We start from the raw sequence: 18,594 nt of genomic DNA on the forward strand, positions 1-18,594 counted from the left end.
ATTGCATCACATCACTGTAGTTGGTGGGAATATAACCCATTGTTGTAGACGCTTCTTGATTCTGTTTTTGAGATTTTTCTTGTTTGTTTTTTTTAGGAAACCAATGTCTTAGGCTTTAAGGGCCCCCGGAAGATGAGCGTCATCATCCCCGGGATGAACATGGACCATGAGAGAGTCTCCATACGACCCCGCAATGTGAGTCCGGGCCCCGCGATCCTTCACCATATACTTCCCTGCAGAGTTCTCTGACCTTTCATTGTGACCTTTGTTTCAGGAGCACGAAACGCTTCTATCCCGGTGGCAGAACAAGAACACGGAGAGCGTCATCGAGCTGCACAACAAGACGCCCGTCTGGAACGACGACACCCAGTCCTACGTCCTCAACTTCCACGGCCGGGTGACACAGGCATCTGTCAAGAATTTCCAGATTATACATGACAATGATCGTAAGTTAGAGCAAGACTTATACTCCAGTCACATCCAGAGCTGTAGTCTCAATTCTACTGTGACATCATTTCTTATACTCCAGCAATATCTAAAGCTGATTTCACAATTCTGTTACATTGTGTTATATCTGTCACATGATCTCATGTCAGATCCAGAGCTGCATTCACAATTCAGTTATATCCCGCCTTACACTCTAAACACAGCCAAAGCTGCATTTACACACTTTTTTCTTAGTATCTATAGTCAGTGTCACAGCCAGAGCTACACTTGGTGCAAAGCAATGCAGGACGTGTTTTCTGCAGCATATTGGTGTCCAACAGAGGGCTGTAGTGGCGTTAGAGATTCTGTGGCCCAGGGATACAGCTTTGGATGTGATTGGAGTATAAGATATAAAGTGGCACAGAAAGACAATACCCTAAAGGGACCTGGGAGAATTATCTCCATAGCAGATACAGAAGCCGATCTAGGGCCTAGGAGCTGAGGGGCCCCTGTAATGTAACAATCTGGGGGCCCCTGTAATGTAGCAGTGTGCGGGCCCCTGTAATGTAGCAGTGTGCGGGCCCCTGTAATGTACCAGTCTGGGGGCCCCAGTATTGTAGCAGTCTGGGGGCCCCAGTATTGTAGCAGTCTGGGGGCCCCTGTAATGTAGCAGTCTGGGGGCCCCTGTAATGTAGCAGTCTGGGGGCCCCTGTAATGTAGCAGTCTGGGGGTCCCTGTAATGTAGCAGTCTGGGGGCCCCTGTAATGTAGCAGTCTGGGGGCCCCTGTAATGTAGCAGTCTGGGGGCCCCTGTAATGTAGCAGTCTGGGGTCCCTGTAATGTAGCAGTCTGGGGGCCCCTGTAATGTAGCAGTCTGGGGGCTCCAGTAATGTAGCAGTCTGGGGTCCCTGTAATGTAGCAGTCTGGGGGCCCCTGTAATGTAGCAGTCTGGGGTCCCCTGTAATGTAGCAGTCTGGGGTCCCTGTAATGTAGCAGTCTGGGGGCCCCTGTAATGTAGCAGTCTGGGGGCCCCTGTAATGTAGCAGTCTGGGGTCCCCTGTAATGTAGCAGTCTGGGGTCCCTGTAATGTAGCAGTCTGGGGGCCCCTGTAATGTAGCAGTCTGGGGGTCTCTGTAATGTTGCAGCCTGGGGGCCCCTGTAATGTAGCAGTTTGGGGTCCTCTGTAATGTTGCAGTCTGGGGGCCCCTGTAATGTAGCAGTTTGGGGGCCCCTGTAATGTAGCAGTTTGGGGGCCCCTGTAATGTTGCAGTCTGAGGACCCTTGTAGTGTTACAGTCTGGGGGCCCCTGTAATGTAGCAGTTTGGGGGCCCCTGTAATGTTGCAGTCTGAGGACCCTTGTAGTGTTACAGTCTGGGGGCTCCTGTAATGTAGTCTTCTGGGGGCCCCGCATCGCCATGTTGTCTGACTCTTGCGCCTTTGTCTTGCAGCGGATTACATCGTCATGCAGTTTGGGCGCGTTGCAGAAGACGTCTTCACTATGGACTATAACTACCCCATGTGCGCCCTCCAGGCCTTCGCCATAGCACTGTCCAGCTTCGATAGTAAACTCGCCTGCGAGTAACCGCAACACCCAAAGTCTCCGCGGCGGCGCTGAGGCCGCCCACCCGTGTCTTACACTCCCTGTTCTATGGGCTGGACAGATCCGAGTCGCGCTCTGTATGTTTCGTTTTGTCGCCATAAGCGGAGGGCAGCCAGGCCGCGGTGTTGAGGCGCCGCAGTCGCTTTCTACGAAGAAGTCGTTTTGTAAATAGACACCAGGCCGCTCGCTGACGGAGAAAACGCGTCTTGTAAAACTTTCCTCCTGCCGCTCACGACTCCGGGTTTCTACAATGGTGGAAATTGTAATTTTATTTTTGTATTTGTTTCTATTGAGGCCGGGGGGAGGGGCGGTCGGGCCATAACAGCCCCCCAGGGTAGCGGCAGCGGCCCCGTCGGCGGCATGGAGAGAATTTTGTGCTTTATATTTTACTAAGAACCTAACACGATGTGTCCTGTGACGCCGCGCCGCCTCTGGATCTGTTGCTAACACGCTGCCGCTGTACGGATTTGTCTACGGAAGCACAAGGGATGACATAGAGGGGAACCCTGCCCAAAAATAAGTAAAAAGATATGTTTTTTTGCCAATATTAGACCACACCCCTTTACTGACAAGCCACACCCCCTTGTCAAATGAGGCAGAAAAGTGGGGGATGGTTGTGTGAAGATGAATGAAGCCTCAGAGATGTGACCCGGCTCCTCCTCCGATTCTATCACTGCCGCAGGGTGACAACTTCTTAGAGGACTTTTAGTTACTTCTTCATCTTTTGTCTCCCCTTGGTTGTCCGTTTTCTCCGCTGCCTCCTTGGGTTTCATTTCCCCAAATTCTGCCCCTGAAGTCTCGGCACGTGACGCTTTTTGTCACCTTTACTCCTTCCTGACCTCTACAGGCTGATTCCAGAATTACAAGTGTCTTCTATCTTTACTCCATGCGCCACCTGGAGGCAGGTTCTGGAATTACAGGAGTCATGTCTAAAGATTTGAAGGCCAGAAATCGGGCTGATCGTCCTAGAGATGATTCTGCAGCATTTTGGGCGGAGTTACCCTTGGTCTGAGCCCGCCCCCAGTGTCACGCCTTTGTTCTGTTCCGGTTTGTTACGGTTTTTCCTTCTTTCCTGTTTTTTTCGTGTTTCTACTAATAATCTGCAGTCGCCGCTAAAACTCTTGTGATGATAATAATGTTCTGTATGATGATTTCAATTGTTAACCCTTCAGTGACAGGGGCCTCCACGGACGCACAGTCGCCTTTCATTTACGCAAAGTTTTTGGGGTATCTTTAAAGAGGGCGGCGAATATTTTGAAAGTGTATTATATATTAAAGGAGAATATCTGGTCCTGAGTGTCTGTGGTTATTTCTATATCCAGAGGATCCACCCCAGGTCAGGTGACCCCCAAAGCTCGCCCTGCCGAGATGCAGCAGAGTCACATGCAATCCTATGTAACAGCACCTGTAAGACAGTGCCACCTGGTGGCCGCAAATATGTATAACACATTGCTAGTGATTCCTGTAGGTTCCCCCTGGAGCTGTGTATATAAAACTCCTCTATATTGTAGGGCACATTCTGATAAATAAAGTAGGGAAGGATCCTCACCATCAGGGGCCGCCCAGGAGTCCGAGTCTGAATTCATGTCACCGCCCTGTCAATGCTTGAATAGCTCTATATTCATTGTATTACCTGCTTAAAAAATGTTTCAGGTTTGGTTGGTTCGGTACAAAGATCTGATTCAGAACAAATAAGTTCTGTTTGAACCACAGCTTAAGTTGGCTTAAAATAGTAACGTGTATGACACTGTCAGGGCTCCTAGGACTATATATCTATAATACATAGTGTATGACACTGTCAGGGCTCCTAGGACTATATATATCTATAATACATAGTGTATGACACTGTCAGGGCTCCTAGGACTATATATCTATAATACATAGTGTGTGACACTGTCAGGGCTCCTAGGACTATATATCTATAATACATAGTGTATGACACTGTCAGGGCTCCTAGGACTATATATATCTATAATACATAGTGTATGACACTGTCAGGGCTCCTAGGACTATATATCTATAATACATAGTGTGCGACACTGTCAGGGCTCCTAGTACTATATATCTATAATACATAGTGTATGACACTGTCAGGGCTCCTAGGACTATATATATCTATAATACATAGTGTATGACACTGTCAGGGCTCCTAGGACTATATATCTATAATACATAGTGTGTGACACTGTCAGGGCTCCTAGGACTATATATATCTATAATACATAGTGTATGACACTGTCAGGGCTCCTAGGACTATATATAATACATAGTGTATGACACTGTCAGGGCTTCTAGGACTATATATATCTATAATACATAGTGTATGACACTGTCAGGGCTCCTAGGACTATATATCTATAATACATAGTGCATGACACTGTCAGGGCTCCTAGGACTGTATATATCTATAATACATAGTGTATGACACTGTCAGGGCTCCTAGTACTATATATCTATAATACATAGTGTATGACACTTTCAGGGCTCCTAGTACTATATATATCTATAATGCACAGTGTATGACACTGTCAGGGCTCCTAGGACTATATATAATACATAGTGTATGACACTGTCAGGGCTTCTAGGACTATATATATCTATAATACATAGTGTATGACACTGTCAGGGCTCCTAGGATTATATATATCTATAATACATAGTGCATGACACTGTCAGGGCTCCTAGGATTATATATATCTATAATACATAGTGTATGACACTGTCAGGGCTCCTAGGACTATATATATCTATAATACATAGTGTATGACACTGTCAGGGCTCCTAGGAAAACAAAATTCACTGCAGCAGTAATCCATGAGGAATTCTGCAGAACAATACATTGTAACAAATCCCCAGCTGTGTGAGCAGGAAGACTTTTCAGTGAAAGCAAGCTGAAAAATCGAGACTCAAAGTCTTTTAAAAAGTTGTGAAATGTTTCATTTATTTCAGAAGGCTGTGCGGCCTGTCATGCTTTGGGGCAGCAATGAAACAAGGCGGGGCTGTGGGACAAGGCGGGGCTGGAGGTGGAACAAGGCGGGGCTGGAGGTGGAACAAGGCGGGGCTGTGGGACAAGGCGGGGCTGGCAGACAAGGCGGACTGGTGAATATGATTGTAAATGTTTCTTTTTATTGCTACATTAAACCAATTTTCCATATATTCTTGGTTACAAGTCTCCTCCGTTTCGTGTACACAGCTCCAATGTCTACCTCTGTGTCTTTATGGTTAAGGCCACAACCAAGCTCTGCACATCATACATCTAGCAGGGGACAGATGACCCCAGTCCACAAAATACAATGCACCACGTATTAATCCCTGGGCTCTGCGCTCCTTTCATGTGGCAGGCCGTGTTACCCTATTGGGGTTATGTTCACATCCTGCATCATGTTCTGGAGATTTAGGCTTGCAGATCCAGAACATGACAAGCAGCTGCTCCTGACCGTGACTAATATTCAGTGCCCAGTATAGTCTATGGTGCAGGTACAACCAAACATTATCCTCGTGCAATAATCCGGCTTCACTAGCGCCACTGATGGTCAGAAAAGGCAACGACAACACACAGCGGATGATACTACGGCATGATGATGTCATAAAACCAAAAGCTGCACACAGGGCACGGAGATAACGCATCCACCGCAGTGATAAAGGACACAGTTGTCTCATGCAATTTACAAGGTGAAATACTACAGCAAGTCTGTACTGTGTGAACATATCCTAAAAGCTTTGCAAGACAATTCTCTGAAAGGGCCAGTAAATCTGCTGCCCAGACCTTGCACTGCACTAATGGAATTACTCAGAGAACTATCTCTATGTAGGGAGCTCTCCCTAGTGGGGGCTATATAATCTGTATGTAGTGAACTCTCTCTAGTGCGGGCTATATAATCTGTATGTAGTGAGCTCCCCCTAGTGGTGGCTGTATAATCTGTATGTAGTGAGCTCCCCCTAGTGGTGACTGTATAATCTGTATGTAGTGAGCTCCCCCTAGTGGGGGCTATATAATCTGTATGTAGTGAGCTCCCCCTAGTGGTGGCTGTATAATCTGTATGTAGTGAACTCCCTCTAGTGCGGGCTATATAATCTGTATGTAGTGAGCTCCCCCTAGTGGTGGCTGTATAATCTGTATGTAGTGAGCTCCCCCTAGTGGTGGCTGTATAATCTGTATGTAGTGAGCTCCCCCTAGTGGTGGCTGTATAATCTGTATGTAGTGAACTCCCTCTAGTGCGGGCTATATAATCTGTATGTAGTGAGCTCCCCCTAGTGGTGGCTGTATAATCTGTATGTAGTGAGCTCCCCCTAGTGGTGGCTGTATAATCTGTATGTAGTGAGCTCCCCCTAGTGGTGGCTGTATAATCTGTATGTAGTGAACTCCCTCTAGTGCGGGCTATATAATCTGTATGTAGTGAGCTCCCCCTAGTGGTGGCTGTATAATCTGTATGTAGTGAGCTCCCCCTAGTGGTGGCTGTATAATCTGTATGTAGTGAGCTCTCCCTAGTGGTGGCTGTATAATCTGTATGTAGTGAACTCCCTCTAGTGCGGGCTATATAATCTGTATGTAGTGAGCTCCCTCTAGTGCGGGCTATATAATCTGTATGTAGTGAGCTCCCCCTAGTGGTGACTGTATAATCTGTATGTAGTGAACTCCCCCTAGTGGGGGCTATATAATCTGTATGTAGTGAGCTCCCCCTAGTGGTGGCTGTATAATCTGTATGTAGTGGGGGCTATATAATCTGTATGTAGTGAGCTCCCCCTAGTGGTGGCTGTATAATCTGTATGTAGTGAACTCCCCCTAGTGGGGGCTATATAATCTGTATGTAGTGAACTCCCTCTAGTGCGGGCTATATAATCTGTATGTAGTGAGCTCCCCCTAGTGGTGGCAGTATAATCTGTATGTAGTGAACTCCCCCTAGTGGTGACTGTATAATCTGTATGTAGTGAACTCCCCCTAGTGGGGGCTATATAATCTGTATGTAGTGAGCTCCCCCTAGTGGTGGCTGTATAATCTGTATGTAGTGGGGGCTATATAATCTGTATGTAGTGAGCTCCCCCTAGTGGTGACTGTATAATCTGTATGTAGTGAGCTCCCCCTAGTGGTGGCTGTATAATCTGTATGTACTGAACTCCCCCTAGTGGGGGCTAAGTAATCTGTCTGTAGTGAGCCCTCCTAGTGGTGACTGTATAATCTGTATATAGTGAGCTCCCCCTAGTGGTGACTGTATAATCTGTATGTAGTGAGCTCCCCCCTAGTGGTAGCTGTATAATCTGTATGTAGTGAGCGCCCTCTAGTGGTAACTGTATAATCTATATGTAGTGAGCGCCCTCTAGTGGTGACTGTATAATCTGTATGTAGTGAGCTCCCTCTAGTGGTGACTGTATAATCTGTATGTAGTGAGCTCCCCCTAGTGGTGGCTGTATAATCTCTATGTAATGAGCTCCCCCTAGTGGTGACTGTATAATCTCTATGTAATGAGCTCCCCCTAGTGGTGGTTGAAGACAGCAGAATTTCTAGAATTTTCACAACAGAGCACTGATTCCCCCCCCCCCCAAACAATAAATAAAGACATATAAAACACAGCAACCAATAAAACATATAATACATTTGGCAGCGCTCTCAGGCAGGATTGGGTTGGGACCCATCTTGAGCTCTGCTGTGCGGCCCCATGATGCTATAAGGTGCAGGGTGTGACAGTGAGTGCACTAGATGGATAGGAATACTCTTCCAGCGTGATGTCATACATGTCAGGCGCAGGGACAGTGGCGGAAGCTTTCGTGTGGCGGTGCCTGTAGCTGCGTTTGGAGATCACCCGACCTCTCATTGGTCCCTCCTTGGGTCCCCCAATACTCAGTATCTTATCACCAGATCAGATTGGGGGGGTATCTAACAATCCGGGGTCTTTTTGCTCCGTTTGCGCAGAGACTGCGACTCATCTCTGATGGAATTATTGATTGTGTCCACTAAATCTCCATTCACAGCCAAATCTGTCCCTGAGCCCTCCAGTCCCTGCTCCCCCTCGCTGGCTGTGTCGGAGTTGAAGCCGGCGTTCTCGGCTATAATGGCGGGGTCTTCTTCCTCATCACTCTCCTCCTCGATGCAGATCTCGTCTTCTGGGGTGAGGACGACGCTGTCCTGGGCGTCTTCAGCATGGTCGTAGGTGGTAACGTCTTGTCCCCCTTCCATTGCTGCTTTCTCCATGTAGTATTGATTATAATCCTCCATGAACTCCATCTGCTCCGCTATCTCCTCCGCTGACGGCTGGTTCAGCAGCGACGGCTCCACCAGAATCGTATTGTGTCTCCTCTTACACTCGGATGGGTCATAGACCGGATACGTCTCTTCTGGGTAACCTGCGCCAGGAATGCGATACTGTTACATTGTAACGACATCGAAAGCAAATACTCCCCTGCTCTTGTACTGATTCTGAGTTACACCCTGTCTCCATTCACATCCAAAGCTGTACATACGATTCTGCTGTGTACTCCAATCACATCCAGAGCTGCATTTACAATTTGGTTAGCTTCTTGTTAGCAGTCAGGTTGCTGAACCTACCATCTCCCTTCACAGAACATACTTTGCTGTGGTGCATTGTGGGACATGAACGCTTCATATTGCACCGGAATTCGGTACATCAGATTACAGTGTACTGCCTCAGCTTTGGTTGTAACTAGAGTATAGGATGTAGTATAAACGGATGATAAGACATGATATACAGGCAATACTGAACTTGCAGCTCTGGATGTGACTGGAGTACTTCTAGATCAGTATAGGGTGGTCTCACACTGGTGACATTTACTGCAGATGCTCATGAGTAGTTTGTAGGACTTTCCTATAAGAAATAATGAGACCCCTCCCCAATATATCACCCACTCCAATCCCCCCCCCCAAACTTTACATAAATCAGTCCAGTGTGTATAGGGAGAGTAACACTATATCTGCCCATTATATAAGACTGTATAGTCTGCAAAGTTTTGCAGTTTTCCCCTCTGCAGGCCCCATCTCTTATTCTCAGTTCTCCCTGAGCTGGTGACTATAGACTGGATACAATGATGTCTCCCATAGACAGAACATACAGAACAAGGAGATTCTCCTCCATAACTCTCTCCCAGACAGAAGCAGCAGCCTATAGGATGTTATAGAGAAGTCCTGAGCAGAATAGATGTGAATAAAGCACTTGGGCTGCGACAGAAGCTTCCTAATAGCTGCTTCTCTAGCCCTCAGCTCATGCTCCATAGACTTCTATGTATTCTGATGACTGTGAGAAAGACGGATTAAGCAGAGATTTCAGAGTGAAGGTCAAATTTGCAGGCAGGAGGAGCCTGATAAGTGGAGAAAGAAACATTTTTCTCTTATAAGGCCTATAGCATTCTTTCTTCCTTTTCCTTCTACTTTTGACTTATGTAAAGTTTGTTGAGTAGGGTTGAGCCGATCTTGAGATTTCGGGATCAATTTTAAAATCCAATTTCTAATCATTTTCCAGCCGATCGTGAAATTTGCTCGATCGCCGATCGGGATCCGATCTTTCCCGATCGCTCAACCCTAGTCAATGCTTCTCTATGGGAAAAGTCACTTTTAGGGTTGAGCCGATCTTGAGATTTCAAAATCCGATTTCTGATCATTTCCAGCCGATTCCGATCGCAATCGTGAAATTTGCTCGATCGCTGATCGGGATTTGATCTTTCCGATCGCTCAACCCTATTGTTGAGATGAAATATATTAGTGACCCCCAAGGACAGATATGGATACAGAACCCACGGCACATATGTAGGTGTACCCCCCTCCGCACCTTCCCACTCCTCCATGTACGGAGCCTCCTCAGCCTCCTGCTCCGGTGAGATGCCGTCCATGATCTTCCCCTCCTTCATCACCCGGGTGATCTCCTTCAGCCTCTGCAGCAGTTGTTGCTCCTCGTCATCACTTACGTTATTTTGTCTGTGACAAATGAGAAACGGAAACGGTATCAGAATCAGTGACATCATCAGTGACATCATCAGCTGCCTCCAGATCCAGGATGAGAACAACGGACAGTCATATAAAGGCCTGGGTACAATATTGGGCTAAGAAGAGATCACATGATACAACAATGGCGTCTCCCATCCATGGGCCCCTACCTCTCGTTGGTGGGCCCCAGGCGTGAGATGATCTTCTCCATGGCCTCCTCCGTCTCCTTCAGTTTATCCTGCAGTTGGCTGAGCTCGTAATCGGCTGAAAAGACAAAGACGTCCCAAAGGGGCGATTACGGTGAATTATATGGAGGCATGAAATGGCGGTATAGCTCCCCCCGCAGGACACCACAGTAATAACACAAGCCACACTCACTGATCTTCCTCTTCAGGTTCCCGTTGGCGATGGGGACACTTTTTGGTTCGAGCTTCACATTTTTACCTTTAGATGAAAGCTAATAAAGAAAAGTGATAGCAAGAAGCAGTATATATATATACACAGTATATACCCTACACAGCAGCCACTAGGGATACAGACTGATAGCGTCTGCAGACTATTACACCACTGACCTCTGATATATTATCTTACCTTGAAGAGTATATAGAGTATATATAACAATATACCGAAGCCATAGATAGGAATGATCTGCCCAACCAGACTCTGCCGGCTGTTACTGCCGCCTCCCCCGCCCGCCTTGGCCTTGGACACGGCTTCAGATAGGTGAGAACGGGAGAAACCCCCGCCCCGAGCGTCCGCCGACTTCCCATGAGGGACCGAAGAGGGGAAACGGCCGGGATTTCCTGAAAAATCAGAGATAGATGCCCAGGTTATACCGGCTGTACATATAGAATTATATACAGTATATACCCAGGTTATACCGGCTGTACATATAGAATTATATACAGGAGATACCCAGGTTATACCAGCTGTACATATATATTATATACAGGAGATAACCAGGTTATACCGGCTGTACATATATAATTATATACAGGAGATACCCAGGTTATACCGGCTGTACATATATATTATATACAGTATATACCCAGGTTATACCAGCTGTACATATATAATTATATACAGGAGATACCCAGGTTATACCGGCTGTACATATATATTATATACAGTATATACCCAGGTTATAGCAGCTGTACATATATAATTATATACAGGAGATACCCAGGTTATACCGGCTGTACATATAGAATTATATACAGAATATACCCAGGTTATAGCAGCTGTACATATAGAATTATATACAGAATATACCCAGGTTATACCAGCTGTACATATATATTATATACAGGAGATACCCAGGTTATACCGGCTGTACATATATAATTATATACAGGAGATACCCAGGTTATACCGGCTGTACATATATATTATATACAGTATATACCCAGGTTATACCAGCTGTACATATATAATTATATACAGGAGATACCCAGGTTATACCGGCTGTACATATATATTATATACAGCATATACCCAGGTTATAGCAGCTGTACATATATATTTATATACAGGAGATACCCAGGTTATACCGGCTGTACATATAGAATTATATACAGAATATACCCAGGTTATAGCAGCTGTACATATATAATTATATACAATATATACCCAGGTTATACCAGCTGTACATATATAATTATATACAGGAGATACCCAGGTTATAGCAGCTGTACATATATATTTATATACAGGAGATACCCAGGTTATACCGGCTGTACATATAGAATTATATACAGAATATACCCAGGTTATAGCAGCTGTACATATATAATTATATACAATATATACCCAGGTTATACCAGCTGTACATATATAATTATATACAGGAGATACCCAGGTTATACCGGCTGTACATATATATTATATACAGTATATACCCAGGTTATACCAGCTGTACATATAGAATTATATACAGTATATATCCAGGTTATACCGGCTGTACATATATATTTATATACAGTATATACCCAGGTTATACCAGCTGTACATATATATTATATAAAGTATATACCCAGGTTATACCGGCTGTACATATAGAATAGTATACAGTATATACTCAGGTTATACCAGCTGTACATATATAATTATATACAGTATATACCCAGGTTATACCAGCTGTACATATATAATTATATACAGTATATACCCAGGTTATACCAGCATGGTCCATATCACTATATACAGATTTTCTGGTAAAGTTGTGGGTTTGTTGCTGCAGATTGGGCTGTGATTGGAGTGACTCGCGGTCGGGGTGTCAGTGATGATGGATTATATTGTGTACAATGTATCGGACGCCGCTGTAATCTGTAATGACTTGTCACTTCTATGATATGTGATGTCGGTGACGGTTTCGCTCCGTTGTTGCTCAATGTAAAGGTGAAAGGTCACAATCAATATCCATTTCATCAGCGACTGCAACAAAGCGGACAATTTACGGTAGACGGCGGCAATGTGACCGGGGTGCGAGACACTAGAGGTCCAAATATCAATATTATAAAACAAAATCTGAACTGACCAGACGTGACCCAGAGAGGAGACCGCGACAACCAATCCTCAGACTATAGATGCTACAGCGACCACAGGGGAGGTCACCCAACTCTCTACAGACCCTGAAAGTCAGTGAATTGAGAGCCACACCCCTTATACTATACCCACCTGTATATATCATGTCTGAGAGGTAGTCACAGCCCCGCCCCCTGTTACTGACATCACTGATATAATATAATGACATTGTTCCTGCAGTGATCACGTATAAGAATCTGCTCTCATATATGTTACAGACATGTACACGTCAGATATTTGGGGGTAGGTCCGGACGGGGGCTGAGGGGGCTTGGCTGCCCCAGTGATGGGTGTTGGGCCACGTTCCCATGCCCAGGGTAGTTATATACGGGGTGAGGGGCAGGTTCTGGGAGATCTGCATTATAGGCTCTCAACTGTTAACGCACAGGCTGCAGCAGTGAAGGGGTTACCTTAAAGGCACAGGCCCTAATCCCAGCAGCAGGCTCTGGGTGACGCTGACAGCTCATGCAATGTTGGGCCCCTGAGATGCCCCCTGAGATTATTACTGGGGGGCCCCTTCACCCTCCCTCCTGGACAGGCCCCATCTTACCCTCTGGCTGCTGCAGGGACTGCTTCCCCCGGCTCAGGAAGGTTTTGGGCAGGAGCAGGGACACGCAGAGCACCAGGCCGGAGAACATGACCACCTTCTGGATAGTGGATAACGCCATTGTGGATTATAATGTCCAGGCAGCACAACAAGAGTGTAATAAAAAGCTGCACCAATGGCTGCTCCTCCTGCAACCTCCACCTGCAGCCCCAGGGACACAACAGCAAACAATCCGATTGGCCCCTGACGCCAGATGCCCATTGGTCCAGGCAGCTCCAGCCCTGCATCCAGGCTTCACCCCCCCCCCCCCTGTATCCTGCGAGGGGAGGGGCAGTGACAGCAACACAGTGACAGCTGCACCTCCTCTAGACTGTCAGCAGGGAGACACATTGTAACGTGCCCTGCTCTAGAAGAAAATATTATATACATTGTATCAAATAGCAGGACAGGGGAATCCAATCTATTACTATCTGTTATCAGCCATGTCAGGAGGGGAGAGGCCGACTGTAGGACAGGGGAATACAATCTATTACTATCTGTTATCAGCCATGTCAGGAGAGGAGAGGCCGACTGTAGGACAGGGGAATCCAATCTATTACTATCTGTTATCAGCCATGTCAGGAGGGGAGAGGCCGACTGTAGGACAGGGGAATACAATCTATTACTATCTGTTATCTGCCATGTCAGGAGAGGAGAGGCCGACTGTAGGACAGGAGAATACAATCTATTACTATCTGTTATCAGCCATGTCAGGAGAGGAGAGGCCGACTGTAGGACAGGGGAATACAATCTATTACTATCTGTTATCTGCCATGTCAGGAGAGGAGAGGCCGACTGTAGGACAGGAGAATACAATCTATTACTATCTGTTATCAGCCATGTCAGGAGAGGAGAGGCCGACTGTAGGACAGGGGAATACAATCTATTACTATCTGTTATCTGCCATGTCAGGAGAGGAGAGGCCGACTGTAGGACAGGGGAATACAATCTATTACTATCTGTTATCTGCCATGTCAGGAGAGGAGAGGCCGACTGTAGGACAGGAGAATACAATCTATTACTATCTGTTATCAGCCATGTCAGGAGAGGAGAGGCCGACTGTAGGACAGGGGAATACAATCTATTACTATCTGTTATCTGCCATGTCAGGAGAGGAGAGGCCGACTGTAGGACAGGAGAATACAATCTATTACTATCTGTTATCAGCCATGTCAGGAGATGAGAGGCCGACTGTAGGACAGGGGAATCCAATCTATTACTATCTGTTATCAGCCATGTCAGGAGAGGAGAGGCCGACTGTAGGACAGGGGAATACTATCTATTACTATCTGTTATCAGCCATGTCAGGAGAGGAGAGGCCGACTGTAGGACAGGGGAATACAATCTATTACTATCTGTTATCAGCCATGTCAGGAGAGGCCGACTGTAGGACAGGGGAATACAATCTATTACTATCTGTTATCAGCCATGTCAGGAGAGGAGAGGCCGACTGTAGGACAGGGGAATACAATCTATTACTATCTGTTATCAGCCAGGTCAGGAGAGGAGAGGCCGACTGTAGGACAGGAGAATACAATCTATTACTATCTGTTATCAGCCATGTCAGGAGAGGAGAGGCCGACTGTAGGACAGGGGAATACAATCTATTACTATCTGTTATCAGCCAGGTCAGGAGAGGAGAGGCCGACTGTAGGACAGGAGAATACAATCTATTACTATCTGTTATCAGCCATGTCAGGCATGAAAGATATCAGTGATTGAACATGTGGTATCTTCTTTGCTTTCCTTTGATATTATTTATATCCCATATCTCCAGTGCTGAGACCTTCCTATATATAACTGATATCAGTCGCTCCCCTTATAACGCCGCTGGGCCCGGCAACAGACAGACATTGTCTAACACCGAGCCCCTTTCCATTAAGGAGACATATAGCGGTTGGTGAATAAGGGTTTGGCAGTGTTACATGATATCTGTACTTGCTGCCGGGCCCCTTCCCAGTAGTAACCTGCCCAGGGGAGGTGATTAAGAATAACAAATACTTATACTCACCTCTCCTGGGCCTCCGACACTTCCCCCATCCTCTTGGGGCTTTTCCGCCTGTATTATATATTGATTTTTATATTTGCTACATTTGTATCTTTCTACTTATTCACTAATTATTACCCTGCTGCAGTTCTGTCTTCAGCCACCAGATGTCGCCAGAATACACGGTTTCTGATAGTTTTTGGGTGTTTTGCAGACTTTGGCCCTCACATTGCTCTTTGTATGTATGTTAGTTATTGCTCCGCACCCTTTACATGTATGACTATGCGTGTTCTGAAGTGTCCGCTAATATGGGCTAATAAACCTTCACTTGGCTTTCTTTGGATTTTCGCTGAGTCCTTGGATGGGGCTGCACTTGCTGTCCCCATTCCCCATTACTAGTACACCTATTACTTTATAGGTCCCATCTGGTGCTCTGTATGTCGGTGAATATTCTCAGCCTTATGTTATAAGGTTTTCTCTCTCTGTGGGTTTTCCATCATGTTATGGAGTCGGCTCATCATGTGAAGGATCGGATATACTGGTCAGACAATGGCCGGGTCTCCTCATGGTAGATGCTGGAATGGAGAGGGTTAAACAAGGCGCTATATAGTATACCGTAGATCCAGTAGGTGGCGCTGTCTCCGGTGACCATTAGTATGAGACACCACCTGATGTCTCCACATCAAACCAGATGGGTTAGGGTTAGAGTTGCATATAGGAGAGGCGTAGTTAACTTCTACATCAGCAATGCAACACCTGAAATTGTAGAGGAGCCTGAAGCTGAGGCAGCGCCACCTACTGGATCTATGACACACCTGACACAACAATAGCAAGCAGTGAATCTGATGTGACGCTGACCGTGGTGCTGATCACACTAGGACATTGTACACACCATTAGCTGGAGGTAGACATGCTGTCCTGTATATATATATTCTATAATCTACTATTAAAGGGATCGGGTAATTACCGGATTATGAGATATTCCGGATTATTGGACAGTCCTCGATATGGTTTAGCTATTGTGGATTTATACTATGAGGTCTATAGGAGAGTTAACCCTGTACGATATCTATAGCTTATAATGGTCGAAAGGACGCTAGTGATGACATCACCATACAGACATGATGATGTCACAGGTCCCACTCACAGACCTAGTGACCCTGAGCCAGGAAACAGCCCTGAACTCCAACAAGTGGATAGACCGTGCGGTGCTAAGTATTGTTAGGGGGCGCTATGACCGACACTGTAAGGGGTGTTGCAGTTTATAAAGAAAGTGTCACCTATTGTTTAGATCACATTTTTATATCTAAATAGCTTTTTGTAACAATTTTGTTGATGTTTTTTTTTAAATTTCCATGTTTTTATCTAGATAAAAATTCAAATGCAATTCCATCTCTTACCACTAAGACTAAGTACGTTTGTGACTTCCTGTGTCCAGGAAACGGACCATTGTCCATAGATAGAATAGAAGAATAGACTCTATTGGGAGAGTGTTCTAGGCACGCTCTGTGACCCTTGCAGGGGTCATTGTGTAGAGGTGGGAGTAGATAAGACGTGACATCACCTATGGTGACTGGTGGATTCTGGGTCTTATCTATATGTACATGACAGCTGCGCTCACCGAGGTGCTGGTAGTGAGAGATTGCTGCAAAGAATTCTCCTGTAGGAAATGGTGAGTCCGAGCATATTATTTGGCTTGGTGGCCAGAGTCAGAATTGCAGGATTTTTAGGAATTTTTAATAATATAGTTAAAAACTTAAAATTAGTCACTGACCGACCGATATGAACCTGTTCGGAGACTCCCCCCTGGATATCCAGCAGAAGACAAGTGGTTATGCACTGTTATTCCTTTAAACCTCTTCAGGGGTTAACAAATGAACTGAAACACGCCTTTAATGTAGAGGTGGAACATCCCTTTAAGGGGCTAAAGTAAGGGACCCTATAAATATAACCTACATCGGCATCTGATCCTCCGGACAGTCGGATTCTGGCTGCACCCATCTTCGCTCCCCTGACAAGGCGCAATCACACGACCTCGCCGCCATAGCTAAAGTCGCTGCCGTAGAGATTGTCGTAAATCCCTTTCCATATCCATAATCTCTGCACCCCTGGGTAAGAATTTGTGGGCGTCAGAACGCCCTCTCCCGTAATCTCGCCAGCGCACGCGCTCGCCCATAAATATTCATCCCACCGACTTCCCAGAGGTGAGAGGTACGTGGTGCCGCGCGCCTCCCGGGTATAGACACTCTCCAATACATCGGCTTCATGTGAAGACGCTAATTCTTGCCGTGACCCTTCTCTTCGGGTCGTCTCCATGATGGGAATATTTATACATTGTAATTACAGTAATTGGATCCTTCATCTAATTAAAACCGCCGTTATCTTTAATGGAATTATTTCTAAAGAGTCGGGATGACAATTGACGTTTGATAATGGCTGGGGTGAAGGATGCGCCGGGACGCCGCTCGCGTTACCTTCCGCCATGAACTTTTTCTTTTCTTATGGATTCAATAAGTGATAAAACGGAATAAAATAATCAAATAACAACAGACGGCGGCGAGGAAATTAATTTACTTCATTCTGCTCGAATACTCGCCGTAGAATGCAACGCGCGGGAAGTGATCGGGCGAAGGCCACTGACTGGGGGTGATGACCTAAGAGGGTAAAGAGTGACATCATGGCGAGCTATGGTATAATAGATGGAGGCCCAGGGGAGGTGCAAAAAATAAAAAACAGTCATACTCATAGTGTATATGACATGCACCATATGTAAACCCTCAAATGTAAAGCACCATGGGATTAATATAATAATGTAAAGCACCATGGGATTAATATAATAATGTAAAGCACCATGGGATTAATATAATAATGTAAAGCACCATGGGATTAATATAATAATGTAAAGCACTATAAAGTTAGTGCTATATAAATAAATAATAATAATAATACCGGCGGTGACCTCGGCATAGATGCAATACCACATATTCACCTCGAGGTGGCGCCATTGGCGCTCATAAAGCCTCCACGATGTATAAATGTGCAGTGAGAATGATCCCTGAGAGGAGTTACATGAATCTTCTTTCATAGCATTGCCTTCACTTTTATGGCACCTCGAGCCTCATTTCCTACCTTCTTGCCTCCGTCCTGACATGTGTACACATTGGGGTGACTCTGGACCCCTCTGTCCTGCACTGGTCCTACAGTCGGTGTCCAGAAATCATCTATAGATCAGGGATCATATCTGGAGCATTGCACATGGTGTGAAATTAAAGGTGCACTATATGTCACCCACTCTGAACTGCGCATGCGCCAATGACCCCACATATGTGCATATATACTACCGATTCTGAACTGCACATGCACCAATGACCCTAAATATGTGCACTGTATACTACCGAACCTGAACTGCGCATGCACGAATGACCCCACACATGTGCACTACATACTACTGACATGGAACTGCGCATGTGCCAATAACCCCACA

The 18,594-nt window shown here is 45.8% G+C and overlaps 2 protein-coding genes across 4 annotated transcripts in view; one reads left to right on the forward strand and one right to left on the reverse strand.

Moving 5' to 3' along the window:
- Positions 1-2,335, forward strand: part of TUB (TUB bipartite transcription factor) — a 53,472-nt gene extending 51,137 nt beyond the window's left edge. For all 3 annotated transcript variants that reach the window (XM_075280946.1, XM_075280948.1, XM_075280947.1), the window contains 3 exons: positions 97-195; positions 275-446; positions 1,874-2,335. In XM_075280946.1, the coding sequence (XP_075137047.1) occupies positions 97-195; positions 275-446; positions 1,874-2,007 (405 nt within the window). In that variant the 3' untranslated portion in view covers positions 2,008-2,335. The remainder of the gene's footprint in view (positions 1-96; positions 196-274; positions 447-1,873) is intronic.
- A 5,245-nt stretch (positions 2,336-7,580) lies between these two features.
- On the reverse strand, positions 7,581-13,225 carry RIC3 (RIC3 acetylcholine receptor chaperone). The gene is made up of 6 exons (XM_075280986.1): positions 13,088-13,225; positions 10,547-10,758; positions 10,334-10,412; positions 10,126-10,219; positions 9,801-9,946; positions 7,581-8,364 (listed from the first exon to the last, which is right to left on the reverse strand). Exons 1-6 carry the CDS (start codon positions 13,203-13,205, stop codon positions 7,898-7,900), a joined length of 1,116 nt encoding a protein of 371 aa, XP_075137087.1. The 5' UTR covers positions 13,206-13,225; the 3' UTR covers positions 7,581-7,897.
- Between the last annotated feature and the right edge of the window lie 5,369 nt (positions 13,226-18,594).

Source organism: Leptodactylus fuscus, chromosome 7, assembly GCF_031893055.1.
Source record: "Leptodactylus fuscus isolate aLepFus1 chromosome 7, aLepFus1.hap2, whole genome shotgun sequence".
Classification (NCBI taxonomy): Eukaryota; Metazoa; Chordata; class Amphibia; order Anura; family Leptodactylidae; genus Leptodactylus; species Leptodactylus fuscus.